The 18,042-nt window shown below is 35.1% G+C and overlaps 1 protein-coding gene across 8 annotated transcripts in view; it reads left to right on the top strand.

The window, feature by feature from the left end:
- Window positions 1–18,042, top strand: part of LOC149803230 (uncharacterized) — a 425,110-nt gene that overhangs the window by 401,800 nt on the left and 5,268 nt on the right. For 5 of the 8 annotated variants that reach the window (XM_089952861.1, XM_089952867.1, XM_089952863.1 and 2 more), the window contains 2 exons: window positions 137–2,279; window positions 12,356–12,401. In XM_089952861.1, coding sequence (XP_089808987.1) covers window positions 137–2,279; window positions 12,356–12,401 — 2,189 coding nt within the window. The remainder of the gene's footprint in view (window positions 1–136; window positions 2,280–12,355; window positions 12,402–18,042) is intronic. The other 3 variants (XM_089952866.1, XM_089952865.1, XM_089952864.1) reach the window with 2 other exon arrangements.

Genomic DNA, 18,042 nt, shown 5'->3' with positions numbered 1-18,042 from the left:
TCATATTGATAGGATTTATTTCAGTTGTATATACTTTCTAATAAACTTTTAGCTAAGGTTTGGCCTTAAGGGGATATATGAGTATGCTTTTTCATTTCATGAATCCTTGCTTATATTGGTTTCCTTTACTTTTAAGCAGCATCTGGTGATTTTGATAGAAGACAGTCAGATGTTGAAGAGGAGGGTCACAAAAGTGTTTATGAACAAACCACAGATGACAGTGCCTTTGTAAGAGACATTCCAGAGCCTAGCACATGTCACTCAGATGAACATTTGAAGAGTTTACAGCAACAAAAAGAAGCAACTCTTTTAAAACTTCCTGAGGTCCAGGAAATAGATCAAAGTTTTGAGGTAGTCTGCACAATTACTCTCCCAACTGCTTGTATATGCTTGCCAAAAGACATTTCTCATCATGAACTTAGACTGCCGAGGAGTCATAGGGAAAAGAGTCACTCTCCGCCAAGTGATAAGAAATTTTCAGACAGGACAATGCATCAAGAACAATTTAAAAAGGAAGAAAAAGTCTCTTTAAAAGAGAAATCAGTTGAAACAATACAAAAACAGAAAATAGAGAAAAAACAACAAAAGTCAACTAATTTCCAGGAACTACTCATTCCTGAATGGAAAAAGAAAACAGAGCGAGGTCAACTGCAAAGAATCCCAGCTATCTGTTCAGATGATGTGTTTGAACCCCGCTCCTCCTCTCTCACCCCAATACCGGTGAAATTACCTACCTTTGAGAAAAAAAGTGTTGCATATTCTCAGTCTAGAGGTATCAGCTGTGATTCCAATGAGTCTAGTGATGACACAATAAAGCGCCAATCACCAGCAGAAAGCCCAATATTGCAATTGAGATCTCGTGTTCTTAGTGCACCAGAATCATCCATGGCCCCTTGGTCCCCAGTGATTGCCTCCAAAGATAAAATAGAAACCTCCATCATGAATTTAGAACTGGATAGTACTGGGTCTCCCAAAGTTACTAGAAAACCACCTTTGCAACAGAGGCAAGGACGAAAACTGAACATATCTATCACACCATTACGCAGAATTGTGCCTGCTCAAGAGCTATGGGAGGAGAGTCAACGGTATCGTAGTGGTCATTCCATATATCTTTCTAGGATATTAAAGACATATCCACTTAGGACAGAAATTAGAAGTAGAAGTTTAGAGGAGAGAGACAAGGAAAACATTAAAGTAGGTTATGTAAAATCAATAGTTGAGCAGTTGTCAAGAGAGGGTACTCCTGAACAAAGGACTAGTAATTCCACACCAACTGCTAGCTCTTTAATAACCTTGCATAGGGCTGACTCTCCACGATCTCAATCAGAATTTGTTTCAACTATTGTGAGAAAACTTTCACAACCTGTTGGACCAATTCAAGCTAAGTATAGCACACCTCTTGCTGATTTAACAAATGGTGTTCAGGTTAAGAAAATTGCAGAGGTATTTACTTACGGAAGCTCAAGTGCTTTAGCAGACAGGACTTACTCAGATATGGAACATAGGCAGAGACAGTATTCCAATGCTGGTGCAATACCTAGAGATAGGCGATCATGTGACATTGCAAAATTTTATGATTCCTCTTCATCAGTCATGTCGTCATTCACGATCTCACAACTGAGTACAAAAACTGAGCCAGTGGTATCAAAAACAGATTCCAGTGTCAGTGAAACTGTCACCTTCTCATCTATGCCACTTCTATTGGAGGATGATGGTGGGACTGATGCACATCGGGTGCGTGCAATGACTACATCAGGTGCAACAATTCATGATCCATGCTACCATTCCTCTCGTCATGCATCGACAGAAATTCATATGTCGGTAGGAATACCACAAATACATTATAATTCTGATGAGATTACTCATATTCCAGGAGGGGATGAAAACATTCAGGCTTCATCCTCAGCATCTGTTGCTCATAAGCCTCCACATTCACCCAAACAGAAACATTCTCGATTTAAGGCACATATGCCCAAGAAAGGTGGTAAAACTAAGATGGGGACCATTGGGGCTTTGTGCAAACAGTCTATGACCTTTGACCTTGGTATTACATTGCAAGTTGGAGACACCACAGATGGAGACAGTGAACAATCAATCAGAGGCATAGTTAGGCAACAGACACAAAAATCAACAGACAGACATTCTAAAGATTCCTCAGCAGGTTCCCAATCGGAGGGGGAAATTATGCCAGTGACTGAAGAAATCAAGAAAAAATCTAAACATAAATTCATGGATTCCAGTTTCATTCAGAGGTCAAGGAGATTTTTTAAAGTTTCGAAGTGAGTATAGATTTTGAAATTGTTCTTTTTTACACATGTTTAGCATAGCAACTGGAGTTGCCTGCCCATGTCACCAACACATTAATGTCATTAGTTTACAGTCTCGATGATGATTCATTGCTGGTCCTCTTTCATTCAAGAAATTGTTTTTGAAGATCAAACTTTGTGGTTCTCACTTTCTAAACTGAATGTAGCCACAAAAACCTTGTTTTCACACTACTTAATACAAACATATAGTCACAAAACCTTGTTTTATTAGCAGTAAACACATTACTTGCTATTATTGCATTCCTGGTGCTGTTCCCAAGTCCAAGGACACTATTTCCTAAAATAAATGACAATGTGATCCTAGTTTGAAACCCAAGTCCACTTCCAACAATCAAAACATAGTCCATGTCTTCCTTGCACTTTTAGATGTCTCGTAGATGCTTAATATTTCATCAATCTTTTGGCATTTCTGTTATCAATAATATCCTTTATTGAGTTGTATTTGTTGATTTCTTCACAGTCCTTGCTTTAAATTTCATGTAGATGTGTCCATTTTAATTTAAGGGGCCACTGGTGGCAGAGTGGTGTAAAGCACTCACCCTTGACAATCACAGCCATCTCACCTATGTACACATGGGTTCAAGTCTTGGGCTCAGCCGATGTGAGTGCTGGTCCTTTTGGTTGCCATTAGCTCCCCATGGGTCAGTGGTTCTTACCGGGTTTTTTCTTGGTTCTTCCTCCACCAGTCATACTGGCTGCAATATATACCCTATCTTTGGCTGCAAAATGGCATCAATCCCAAAACAACAACAGTTTTCATTGATTTTGAGGGTTGTGAGTACAGTGAAACTCCCTGTAGTATGCTTTGTTACAGGATGGATTGAGATATAACATGATCATGGCATTGCTTCTGAAATTTCACATATTTTTTATACACAAAAAAATAAATATTTTTTTCAAATGACAAAAACTAAGGTGTTAAATGTTTATTATCTTTTGGGGGTCTTGTATGAATTCGAATATAACATGATTAAGATATTTTACAATAATTTCCCCAATTTCTTGATAAACAACAAGAGTTTGATTTCACAAGTTGGCAAGATGTTTTGTATTCTAGAAGAAAAGAGTATTATGATTGCATCTTTCTTTTTATGAATTAAGTTGTTAAACATTTCTATTCATTAATGTTCATTTCAGATGTGTCAGTAGTCAATTACTGCACTTTAATCTTAGTTTATTTTTTAAAGATGTCAGCTCATTAATGTTAATCCATGAACTGTAAAGCCATTAAGTCATCTTTGTGCTTGTTTTAAATGTATTATGTGTTCAATCATTGCTCAAACAATAGCTGATATGTTTGACCTTGAAACAATGTGGTGGTTGATGAAAGATTCTTACCTGAATTTATAAATCAATTAATATAAGCAATTTCTCATCATCAAAATCAATCTCACAGCTAAACATTGTTCAGATTAAAAGGGAAATGATTTATAAAAAACCCAAATAATATTAAAGCTGACAACTCAAGTACTTGGCTTGACGGTGGAGTTAGATAATTGCCAAGCAATCAGTTGATCAGTGAATAATGTCATCCATTCACTCTAAAAAATGACTGCCATTGTAGATTAACAATTATTCTTGCAATAGTCATTCAAACAAATGGATATTAAAGTGTTAATTAGTAAGTATTTACAATGGATAACAGTACATGAACCATAACCTTTCACTGTTAAAGAAAACTTTAAAGCCCTGGATAGGATTAAATCCGGTGTTAAACATCATTAGCTTGAGATTTAGGTGTTCATGAGTCAACCATCCAAAGATATAAGAACAGCTGAAAATCAATTAGTTTGCAAAAAACAATAAAGTATTCTGATTCGCAGCAGAGAAATAGAAATTCAAGCAGTATGAAATATATACAGACATCATTTATTGACTTTGCAAACATGGAGTTAGCCATGTCTCCTTTTCTGACTATGCCACCATGGATGGCTTGGCATGGCTTTATGGAACAGTGAATGGGGCACACTTTAGATCTTCTACACCTCCTCTGGTGTCTTTATCATGGAAAGGGAAGGGTAACCACCAGTCCATTTCCCCAGGAAGAGGGGATCAACAGACTTTGTACCATCTCCTACTATGAGTGGAGATAGGATAACCTCAGACAGAAAGTTCCAGGAGGAAGATCAAATGAAATAATCCTGCCTTGCCCTGAGATGAAATAGTCCTGCCTTGCCCTGAGAGTGCTGTGAAGATGAGATGAAATAGTCCTGCCTTGCCCTGAGAGTGCTGACAAGATGAAGAACTGAGCATGCATATGAATTCCCAGAATAAGCTAACATACAGTCACTATCATCACATGGGTTCACCTTCCATCCTCCAACCCACCAGATCAGGTTTCTTTAAATTGGAAAGGCTGTCCATTACACAACCTAAGTCAGACCTGCTGTTGCATCCTTGATGGTGAGGGAGCTGACTCACAAGTTATCTAAAGACCAAAAAGGGGCCAGACAGCTGTAAAGATGGTCTGGCCTCTTTCTACGTTTTGGCCCAGGGTCTGAATCAGTAGCTATAGGGTCCATTGACCTACTTGTCCTCTACTTTGGATTCAGTACCTTGCACATGGGAATTTCAACATGGACCTGGATCCACCTACCTGTTAAGGCTCTTGAGGCATTGGAACTGAAGTTACCATAGCAGTACATCCTGAACATTCTTTGGCTTCCTACTTCAGTCGGTTCAAGGAGGAATGTTTGACTCCAGCAGTCCTGCAGACTGGCCATGACATAGAGACATGCACTGCTAATGTGTATAGTGCTTTCTGCAGAGTTCCTTCATGGCCTTGGAAACATCTGAGATTTTTCCGGATCACAGGAAAAAACCTCTTTACACAGTGTCTTTTTGAAGGCAGAAATGATATTCAGAAGAAATGTCTGCATTCTGGAAGGTCCACAGCTCCCCTTCCTAAACAGTTTCAGCAGGGAAACAAAGTCAAAGTCAAAGTCTTTGTTTAAAAAAATCTTTTCACCAATAATTCTGGCAGCCAGACAAATCATAAAGCCATCCTACAGTCAGCATTAAAAAAAACAACAACAGACAACAATGTCCACTTGACAGATTGTCTTAGGCCATCTTCCTCCCACCAGGATGGAATTTTCAGCAATTCAATAATAATAGGACTCTATTACTGCTATTAAAATGTGGGTGGGTGAGGGCAATTCATTTTAATTATGAAATACTTGTCGCCTATTATTGTGCAATTCCCTCATCCCTCCCTGCTATGATGTCCTTCAGTCTCAGTCCAAGTCAAAGAATGAAGATATTCCAACTGTTGGAAGTGGACTAAGATTAGTTGGTTGGTTGATTATATTTTTACAGCACATCAGCATGATTATGCTATTTAGTGCCATACAAAAGATTATATGTAGGGGTTATTTAAAAGTGGAAAAATGTTTTGCATCAACTAGTAACATAAAACCAAAGAGTTTAATGTAAACCAACAAGATGGAAATGGTAAGACTAAGAGTAGATTTGGATAAAGATCTTTTTTAAATGCTTGATCTCCATCTACTAATTGGAGGGGGAACAATATCCTTTGACTGGGGGCTAGAAAAGATATAGCAAAGCAATATTAGCAGGTAATTATTACATAATAAAATTAGTTTTACCCTCCCCACTACGTTTTAATACAAGTTAATTAATTATGTTTTATGCTAGACAATGAATTACTGGATTTTCTGAGAAAAATAATCTTGATATTTCAGCAGAGTGAAAGAAAAATCATATTTTTTTCACTGGCCATCAGTAGACCTGGATAACATTACTGTATTACCATGAAATTCAAAGTTATTCTAAGAGGCTTATATAGTTGTGCTGTAAATATGGCTGCCTACTATTCAAGACAACTCAATTTCAAATCAAGAATGTGTAAATCTTTTTTTTTCCTTATGTGGTATTTTACTTCAAATTAGGAAGGAGAATTATGTTACTGTTAATATTTTTTGTGTAAATAATCACAAAATGGAGCAGAACATAAAAGGTAAACTACAAACATTGCTTGCAATCCAGTAAGAATTATGCTACTTCAGTATGTTTGCTAGCTAACACATTTGAGTATAAAATGAAAAGAAAATTTGCTACAAGTGAATAACAGACATATTTCATCATGTGTTATTCACGGACTTGTGTTATTCATCCACTTGTGTTATTCATCCACTTGTGTTATTCACCCACTTGTGTTATTCATCCACTTGTGTTATTCATCCACTTGTGTTATTCATCCACTTGTGTTATTCACCCACTTGTGTTATTCATCCACTTGTGTTATTCATCCACTTGTGTTCTTCACCCACTTGTGTTATTCATCCACTTGTGTTATTTATTAACTTGTGTTATTCACCCACTTGTATTATTTATCCACTTGTGTTATTCACCCACTTGTGTCTTGTGTTATTCACCCACTTGTGTTATTCACCCACTTGTGTCATTCACCCACTTGATGAAATATGTTCATTATTCAGTTTATTTCAAGCGACTATATGATGCACCAGATATATGTGTCACTTTTCCATTGATTTTGCATGTCATTGTTGGCCTATGTGTCAGCATTCAGTTTTAGGATTTAGTTCAGTTTTAATGACACTTTTGCATCATGAAATTTTAATAGTGTCGACTCATTCTGGAGGGTACTGCTCATCACAAGCAAGAGAATGTCACAGTGATCTACTTTTCACTCTTAAGTGACTTTGCTGGATATTTTTGGAATATGCATCAGTGGAGTAAGTGAGGCATTGCATTCTGCGAATTCACAATCCCCTTGCTTTTGATTTATTGGATCCAATTTCAATTTTTGTATTTCTGGTAGCAAGTACCTTGCCTAATGCATATTATGTAATGATCTGGATTTATAGAAGTATTGTCACACTTTATTTAACTGATTAAATCTTTGTTATCAGATCAGATTTTTTATATATAGTTTTTTAATTTCTATATAGTGATCCATAATGATCATTTGTCTGGGGAAAAAAAATATCAGTATTTCTATGCTATATCACATGATAGTGGCATTTCCAAATAAATAGTCTTGCTTAGTTTTGATATTCTAGGAGTTGGTTATTATTCAAGAAAAAAGTGATCTTAATGGTTATTTATGTATTGGATTTGTCAGAAAACTACTTACTATAGACAAATTTCAAATAAATAAGCTTTGATTTATTGGTACTAGAAGCTTTATTGATGCATTGTCATGCCAAAGGGAAGATGCAATAGATATTTCTGTAAGCATAATTAATTTTTCACAAGAAACTTTTTGCCAATTTAGATATGAAATGAGTATTTTAAGTGTGTCAACATATTTCCACCAATTTTCACACAATGCATGCTGTAATCTATTTTTAAAGGAGACATCAGCATTCTTACTTTTTATGGTACCTGTGTATAGTTCTTTAAAACTGAGGTTTGACTGAAATGGATAATTTAATATGAATGTTAATGAAAATTGAGATGACAGAATTCATCCTTCAGATGCAAGTTACTGGCATTTGTCCTGTCAAAAGTAATTGCATACATTTATAAATGTATACTGGCATATTTACTTTGGTATGACCATGTCACAGTCCTGAAAATACTGCTGATCTGGGGTAGCATAAAATGTCTAGCCAGACAAAATATTGTAAAATGTTGCCATTGATTTCTCCCACATCTAACTCATACAGATGAATGATAGCTCATTGAAAAGGAAACTTATGACACTTGGTATACTGAGAAGTTTCAATGTAAATTTGAATGCCACTAAGAAATCAAGGGCTACATGTGCAACTGCAATTTGTCAAGTTAAAAATCTCGTTTAGTATCATGTTTATCCAAGAAGCAATATACATGTATTAAAACTTTACATTTTCATGATTTTGTCCAATTTTAGTATCAAGCTTGCTACAGGTACCTGTGCTTCTTTAGTAAAACTGTAAAAGTGTAGTGAAGAAGTGTATCATGTTGAATAGTGTGAACAAGGATGAATAATTAGCATTGCAACTCACTTGTCCCAGGGATGAGTGCTTGTGTAATTTTGCAACTCACTCATCCCAGGGATAATTGTTTGTGTTTTTCCTAAGCCCTGGTAAAGATTTTTAGAAGGTGCAAAGGGAAAGAGGTCACTCCATTATCAGAATGAACATCTCCCATTAAAGTAGCTGGAAGTAAATGAAGTAAATCCCAAACTCACAACCTCTGATGATACCTATCTTTTTAGTATTAATTTAACTAAATTCTTCCTTCATTCTAGTCTATTTGATACTTACATTTTACTACTGTATTTGCTCGCTTACAAGTCAGTTCCAACTTCAAACAAAATGGACTCATTTGGTCATAAAATAATGAGGCAGTAAAGCAAGATTTATGCTTGTTTTGGTTCTTTTACTTATTAGTCCTAACAAGCTGAATAGACCCAGATCTGTTGCCATATAATGTAATGACAGATCTGGGTCTGTGCTGTTTGCAGCTGAATCCAACTTATATGCAAGTAGATACGGTATATTGGATTCAAGTAAGATTTTATCAACAGTTTTGTCTCTAGAAGAAATAGATAGAAACCAAATGCATCATATAAAGAGTATAAAGTCATGCATGGAGGTTGTTTTTTTGTGTATTATTTTAAACAATGTTTTTATTTAGTTGTACATTGATTTACATCTTCATACCCATTTGTATCATCTAGGAAACATTGTTATACATATTGGTCTTGGTTTTATTGACTGGGACAAACAACCAGCAAGTTACATAATAGAAATGTTTAAAGAGTCTTCTTGACATGTCATATTTAAATTCTGCACTTTTATCAATTTTTTATTCTTTAACCAAATGCCAGCTTATTTTTATGTTGCTTTTGATTTTGCTTTTTTGTATGGATATAGATAGACATTCATTCTTCATAAAACCTCAGCTTTCCATCATATTGTTGTAAAGTAAAATCACCAGAAGGTAGTGTTGTGATCATCATTGGAACTCAGTGTTGTGATCATCATTGGAACTCAGTGTTGTGATTATCACTGGAACTCATTGTTGTGATTATCACTGGAACTCATTGTTGTGATCATCACTGGAACTCAGTGTTGTGATCATCACTGGAGTTCAGTCTTTTGATCATCACTGAACTCAATGTTATGATCATCATTGGAACTCAGTGTTATGATTATCATTGGAACTCAGTGTTGTGATCATCACTGGAGTTCAGTCTTTTGATCATCACTGAACTCAATGTTATGATCATCATTGGAACTCATTGTTATGATTATCATTGGAACTCAGTGTTGTGATCATCACCTGAGTTCATTGTTTTGATCATCATTAGCGATTTGCATTTTTATCATCATTGGAGATTGACGTTTTGATTATCATTGGAGTTCAATGTTTTGATCATCATTGGAACTCCGTGTTGTGATCATCACCAGAGTTCATTGTTTTGATCATCATTGGAACTCAGTGTTGTGATCATCACCTGAGTTCATTGTTTTGATCATCATTAGAGATTTGCATTTATATCATCATTGAAGATTGGTGTTTTGATTATCATTGGAGTTCAATGTTTTGATCATGAATGGAGCATAGTGTTTTGATTATCATTAGAACTCAGTGTTGATTTTCTTGACAGAGACATCAATTGTCTTGGATTTTATTGACAGAGATATGTTTTCTTGGATTAATGTTATTTACTGGGACATTGTCTTGGATTGATTTTATTGACAGAGATATGTTTTCTTGGATTAATGTTATTTACTGGGACATTGTCTTGTATATATTTTATTGACAGAGATATATGTTTTCTTTGATTAATGTTATTGACTGGGGCATCAGTTGTCTTGGATTTTATTGACAGGGACATTAGTTGTCATGGATTAATTTTATTGATAGGGACATTGCATTTGAGTGATTTTATTGACTGGGACATCAGTTGTCTTTAATTGTATTGACTTATTGACATGGACATCATCAGTCTTCAAACATTTTATTTTACAGGGACATCAGTTGACTGGAATTGCTTTTATTGACAGGGACTTCAATAGTATTAGATTTTATTGACAGGGACGTTGTCTTGGATTACTTGTATTGACAGGGTTATCAATTGTCTTTATTTTTATTGACATGGACATCAGCAGTCTTGAAACAATTTACTTTACAGGGACATCAGTTGTCTTGGATTTTATTGACAGAGATATGTTTTCTTGAATTAATTTTATTGACAGTGACATTGTCTTGGATTGATTTTATTGACAGAGATATATGTTTTCTTGGATTAATGTTATTGACTGGGACATTGTCTTGGATTTTATTGGCAGGGACATCAATTGGATTAATTTTGTTGACATGGACATCAATTGTCTTAGATTAATTTTATTGACAGGGGACATCAATTATCTTGGATTTTATTGACAGGGACATCAATTGTCATGGATTGTATTGACAGGGACATTAATTGCATAAGATTTTATTGACAGAGGCATCAGTTGTCTTGTATTTTATTGACAGGTACTTCATTTGCCTTGGATTATAGTTCCTTCTTAAGGAATGATAAGGCTTGTCCCCAGTCCATGACTTTAAGTTCAGTCAAAAATGTTATTTTTATTAATTAAAAAAATTGGTACCCTTTTTAGGATAAGGTCAGGATGAAAACAACCATGTTGGTTGGTTTCAACAATATTTATTGGCTTGCAACAGCATCATGAGTTTCTGCAATATATTGTGGATGCCTGTCTCAAAGAGCTGCATGCAAAATTTCAAACCTTATTCATACTTCATGTTTAATAAATGCTGAAAATAATGGTCGCTATATATTTAGTGAATCTGTGCACAGAGAATCTGATCTCTCAAGACAGGCAGTCTTATACCAGTGGTCTTCAAAACAGGTTTTACTGTACTATGCAAAAGGAAACAACAAAATTCTTCCTCTTGTGCTTACAAATTCTTTAAATCAGTCATGCCAGTGCCAGGGTAATATTTGATTCACTTTTCTTTAGAGTCTTTGTTACAGTTACAGTGTTAGCATGTAATTTGATCCAAGGATTAGTGAAAAACTAGTCATATGCCAATCTTTCCATTTCTGACATCAATTCTGCACTCTTTCTGGATACAAATATGGTTAAATTTAATAATCATTCAAATAAAATCTTTAAATTTGCAATCTCTGCTAATTTTTTGCACATGAAGATCTGAGGATACAAAAGTTAGAATTTATCTTCAAGTCGTCTCTAGAGTTGATATCATTAGCCATCTCACGAGTTACCATATATACTTGCTTATTAGCTGATCTGCTCGCACAGTATGTGATGGCAGCTTAAGGTGTATATTGTTTGCAGTGGGACTCAACTTATAGGCAGGTATAAATAATATGATTATCCAATTAGGTATAAACTGAATGATCGGTAAGAACAATGTAGCTACAATATAGGTTGATATAAAGGGGTATTTATGTTTTTTTTAAACGATAGTGTAAACATAAAGGGAGACAACTGCTGTGGTTAGATATTGCTCTTGGTTGAATGTTTTACCTCCAGCCATGAAATATTTTACAAAATCTGTTTTGTTTCAAAGGCTCGCTTTTTGTAAAACCAGACTTTATATGGTAACTGCCCCTTTTGACAACTGACGAAATGGTCTTTTAGGGTAGATCCTCATAATTTGTGTCACATTATTGATTCATGCATTAAAAATTTGGTCTTGAATGACAGGCGGTCTTTGAAAATAGTGGTCTTTTGAAGTCAGGTTTCACAGAGTAATTATCATCTGTCATCTTTATCAAATGTTTGCATCTTTCTTGTTAAGAAAGTAACAAGTAATTTAGGGTCTTTATTTTCTAATCCAATTGTTGAAACTTTTTACTTTTTGTTATGCTTATTTGATCTTCCAATTATAACTTGTTTTGCATTTTTCTTTTTTCTTTTTTTATTTGGTTATTTGAACTTCTGTTTATTAGTTGTTCATTGTTAGCTAGCTGCTTTGTCCTGCTGCTGTATCATTCAAGCTTTTCTTGGCCCGCTTAAGCCGCTTGGGTTTACAGTAAATCATGAACTTATCATTTCACCTGTTTTCAAATGTAGGGAAGCTCGCTGTCCCTCACTGGAGTGTTGTGGGTCAGATCGGGAGGTAGGTAGCTGCGCCATTCACTATGATGAGTTACATACAATAGTTAGAACTTGATTGGATTTGTCAACATTCAGAACACTGCTGATAACACATGTAGACAATTTTTTCTGATGATGAGCCCTTTCCCAACTACAACATTTGGACAATGGTATTTTGGGCAGAATGGTGACAGGGATCTTATCTGTCATAAATAATTCTGTCCCATTTTACAACATTTCTGCATGGTTGCATGACTTTGAGAGATCCATGAGTTTCTAAAAGTTGGTTTTATCATTGACACTTTTTTGAATTTAGTCCAAAAATTCTATAATTTTGATTTTATCTTTAGGAATAAATAATGTTCAAACTTAATAAAATCACCTTTTATATTCAAGAGTTTTTGATATTTACATACTTTACAAAGTAATGAATAAAATTTGATAAAACTGGAAGGATCAAATAACACATAAATTGGTATCTGAAAAGTAGTATATAGAGTTGGTTCAGTTTCTTTGAAAAACAATCCTTTAAACATTTGGAAGTCATTGAAAACTTCTTGAAAAAAATCTCTAGTGCTGGATGATTCACTGGAGGTCCTCTTCGGTTTATCAATGGAGCAATACTTTATTACTTTTTTGGGCTCTTGTCACAGAGAAGATTTGAAAAAATTTCTAGTTGACAAGACACCCCAATGTATTGGCGGTAACTTACACAGCAAGTGGCATGTGGTCAGAACATTTTCCCAGAGACATATATAGTATATTTAAGTGTCATCTGTATCTATTGTTTTACTCAGGAGTTTGTGTTGTGTTTGTTGACATATCAAATCTTCATTTATACTCCTCTGCTTTGAAACTGCTTCACCTTAGATATCTTGTTAAAAGGCCCAGAGTGGTGTGCCATTCTTCCTGTCTGACTAATCATGGTCTTTCTATAGATATAGTAATATTGGTATATAATTAATATCTACATGTGGTTGCCATGTTAACATAACTAATATGTTATTGACATAAAAAGCACCCAAATCCTCCAAAAAAGCATCTATTAATAAAATACATTTTTTGCTCATCTTTGTATTTTATTGGTCTTTAAAATATGGCTATGCTGCTTACCAATACTGACAAGCATTACCTGGGTTTTGTGTTTTCTGAGGCCTATATATATATATATATGTTTTGTGTTTTCTAAGGCATATATATATATATATATATATATATATATATATATATATATATATATATATATATATATATTTATATTTGTGTGTGTGTGTACTATCATACAGGTTAGAGAAATTTTAAATCATACTCTGGATATTCGAACCCAGGTCCATTTCAGAATCATATAAAAGAAATCAAGGTATATAGGATTAACTATAGAGAATTATAAATATACACCAGATTCGAACCCAGGTCCACAGGTAAACAGCACCCACTGTTTGAATCTCTGTAGAGTATGAATTAAAAATTCTCTAACCTGTATGATAGTATTATTTGTATTAAATATTAATTCTGCCTACTATTATCAAGCATACTCCTATAGAATCCAGGGATAACACTTTTCGTTCTGTTTGGTGTATATTTATAATTCTTTCTCTAGTGATATATATATATATATATATATATATATATATATATATATATATATATATATATATATATATATACACACACACACACACACACACTTCACAAGCAAGATTTTCACATGACATGTAAACAAGTTTGAATTCACATATCATGTATACATCAAGTCTAAATTTACAAGAGACACATGAATTTCTAAGAAAGCTTAACACCAATACTATTGACTTCACCTACAAAAGATTTCATCACTTGAACTTAACCACTTCACAAGCAAGATTTTCACATGACATGTACACAAGTCTAAATTCACTTATCATGTATACATCAAGTCTAAATTTACAAGAGACACATGAATTTCTAAGAAAGCTTAACACCAATACTATTGACTTCACATACAAAAGATTTCATCGCTTAAACTTAACCACTTCACAAGCTAGATTTTCACATGACATGTACACAAGTCTAAATTCACATATCATGTATACATCAAGGCTAAATTTACAAGAGACACATGAATTTCTAATAAAGCTTAACACCAATCCAATCGACTTCACATACAAAAGATCACATCACTGGAACTTAACCACTTCACAAACAGATTCCATGAATTGATTTTCTCCCACATCTTGTTGCCAGTAAGGGTCCAATACTCACTGGCAATAACTCCACTAAACTGTAGGAACTTGATACTCAAGGTCTGCAAAAGTTTCGTCATTATAGACCTGCAAATACTGTCACATAATGTACCAGTAGATTTGGGTCTGTGCAGTTTGCTATGAGTAAACAATAGAACAAACAACATAGACCCTGATCTGCAGTTGCATTATGCTAAGGTAGATCAGAAACTATGTTGTTTGCAGCTTGACTTGACTCATAAGCAAGTACAGAGGGTACAGTTTTCTTGAATTCGTTGATAATTAAGGGAATTTGTATGTGAAAACAAAAGTTATGGGTCCAACAGTCAGAAGCCACAACTCTGCTAAATGATGATGCAGACTGAACAATAAAAAAATCAAACAATGACAATGCGTCATCATTGTAGATTTGCATACCAGACCAGATTAAAATCTAAAAGAGTTATTGTGTGGAATCGAAAGCCCCACAATCAAAGGACCAGAACTCCAGTAAAAGATGCTGCTCCATACAAAACAAAAACCTAAGCAACACCAACAATCAAATTCAGTCAAGGTTTCCATAATATCAAGCTGACTAAATTTCTTCAAATCCAGTAAGGGAATCAATGTGGGTCTTACAATCAGGCTTCATGACTCTGCTAAAGACAGGCTTCATAACTCTGCTAAAGTCAGGCTTTATAACTCTGCTAATGAAAGGCTTCATAACTCTGCTAAAGTCAGGCTTTATAACTCTGCTAAAGTCAGGCTTTATAACTCTGCTAAGTCAGGCCTTATATCTCTGCTAAAGTCAGGCCTTACAACTCTGCTAAAGTCAGGCCTTATAACTCTGCTCAAGTCAGGCCTTATAACTCTGCTGAAGTCAGGCCTTATAACTCTGCTAAAGTCAGGCTTCATAACTCTGCTAAAGTCAGGCCTTATAACTCTGCTAAATAACATAGAATACTGACAATCAAGCTCAGGCAGCAACTCTTTAGTATAAACTGTATACCAAATGTTGTTGAAATCCAATTAAAATGAATTTAGTTATTGTGCACAAATTTTTGGGTTGGTTTTATTTATATGTTTAGCTCATTGTTGACTATATCATGCAGAAGAAATGGGAGCTATGTGCCTTTCTAAAAGAAATACATAGGCAGCTGACCCAGGCAGGTCTGGGTTGGTAATTGAACTTGTGACCCATGGATTATGAGTCCAACACTCTATCACCTGAGCTACCTACCACATGCACAAATGAAAGTAAATGAGTCAGACACCCAGTCTATACTAAATACTGACATATAGTGCTGAAAACTTTTGCCAAGGTACTGTCAGTATCAACCTGTCTACTGACTTTGATTTAAATCCAGTTATAAATAAAGAAGTTGTTATGCAGGAATGAAAGAAGTGGGTGGGTCCATCATTCAGGGGCCATAGTTGCTAAATGATACTGTAGAATTGTTGACAATTTAACTTTGATGAAGCCCCATTAATATCAAGCATCCTATACAATTTTGTTGAAACCCAGTAATAATCAGTGTGTTATTGTGTGGAAACAAAAGTGGGTGGGTCTGATAAACAAGGGCTATAACTCTGCTAAATGATTACAGTTGTTGTTGTTGTTGCTCTTGTGGGGTTTAATGCCATTTTTCAGCACACGATAGGCTATACATGGCGGCCAGTATTAATGGTGGAGGAAGAACCCGGGAAAACCCTGGAAAGAACCACCGACCCACGAGAAGCTACTGGCAAGCTTTCTCACATACCCACATTGGCTGAATCTTAAACTCGAACTGCTGCAGACAGAGGTGAGATGGCAGTGATCTGTAACAAAGAGCGCTTTAGACCACTAGGCCACTCGGGGCCCAAATGATTACAGAGAATCCTGACAATCAAATTCAGCAAAGGTCTCACAAAAATCAAGCTGCATCCTACTTTTACTTTAAATCCAGTAATAGTGAAATTACATGTACTATACAGAGAAAAAAATGGGTACATCTAACAATCAGGGGCTATAATTCAGCAAAACAATGAAGAATACTAACCGTTTAACTTCACCAGGGTTTCATGAAAATCAAGCTACATACCAGATTTGCTTGAAATCCAATAATAATAATAATAAAAGTTGTTATTGTGTTGGAATATAAGTGAATGGATCTGACCACCAGCATTTATAACAATGTTAAATGATGATATAGAAGGTCTTACCCATATCAAACAGTATAAAAAATTTGGTCAAAGTCCATTATAATCAAGAGATTTACTGTGCAGAAAAAAAGGTGGGTTGGTCTCAAGTTGAGGTGCTATATCAATGCTAAATAATGATGTAGCAGATTCTTCTGTATCATGCTACATTCTAACTTTTTTTAAAAATCCAAAAATAATTAAGGTATTTATAATGTGGATGTAAAGTGGGTTTGTCACACAATCAGGGGCTATAATCATAGAGCATTCGATCAAAAATAAAAGTCTTATGAAAATCAAGCTACATACCAAATTTGGTTAAAATCTAATAATAAATAAGGGCATCTCTGTGCAGAAACTAAGGTGGGTGGGTCAGGCAATCAGGGGCTGTAACTCTGCTAATTAATGACACAAAATAATGGCAGTCGAACATTGCCAAGGACTTTTACTTATCAATCTGCATACCAAGATTGGTTACAATCTGACAATAAATTGGGGAGTTATTATGCAGACACTAAAGACTGACAGATTGATAGATGGAAAACTGACAAGCCCAATTCATCCCATTTTCTAATAAAAGCAGAAACAAAAATTTCAAACAGGTTTTATTTAACATGTATACATCATGTCTAAAATTCACATGACGTGCACATCAAGTCTAAATTTACAAGAGATACATGTATTTCTAAGAAAGTTTATCACCAACCCATATCGACTTCACATACAAAAGATTACATAACCCGATCTTAACCACTTAACAAGAAAAATTTTCACATGACATGTACACATCGTCTAAATTCACATGACATGTATACATCAAGTCTAAATTCATATCTGTAGAACTTGGACAGTGTAAGTTTAAAACCTTTGCAAAGAAATTCACCATATTTGAACACATTCATGTCAAGTGTATCAACATGAGTTCTTGTATCCATGTGTGTGATTTGGATTTTTAATGCAGCTCTAACAATTTTTCAGTCATATCACTACAATGTCTGCATTGTGGAAGTTTATAATGATGTCTAGCATTGGGGGCATCATGCTGCAGACATAGAGCATGATGCCCCACCCAGGCACATTATCCTGACACCAGGCTGACCAGTCCTAACATTAACCTCTTATTGCTGAGCGCCTAGAGAGGCAGCTGTTAGTACTATTTTTATAAGTCTATGGCATGATTCAGCTGGGGTTCGAACCCATTACCTCCTGCATCTGAGGCGGATACTTGAACTAGTAGGCCACCAGAGTGGTACAAGTTCTTGTAAGATATGGAGGGGAGGG

This window comes from Sinohyriopsis cumingii, chromosome 3 (genome assembly GCF_028554795.1).
Source record: "Sinohyriopsis cumingii isolate HCF-2022 chromosome 3, ASM2855479v2, whole genome shotgun sequence".
Classification (NCBI taxonomy): domain Eukaryota; kingdom Metazoa; phylum Mollusca; class Bivalvia; order Unionida; family Unionidae; genus Sinohyriopsis; species Sinohyriopsis cumingii.
This window is presented reverse-complemented; position numbering and strand designations above follow the sequence as displayed.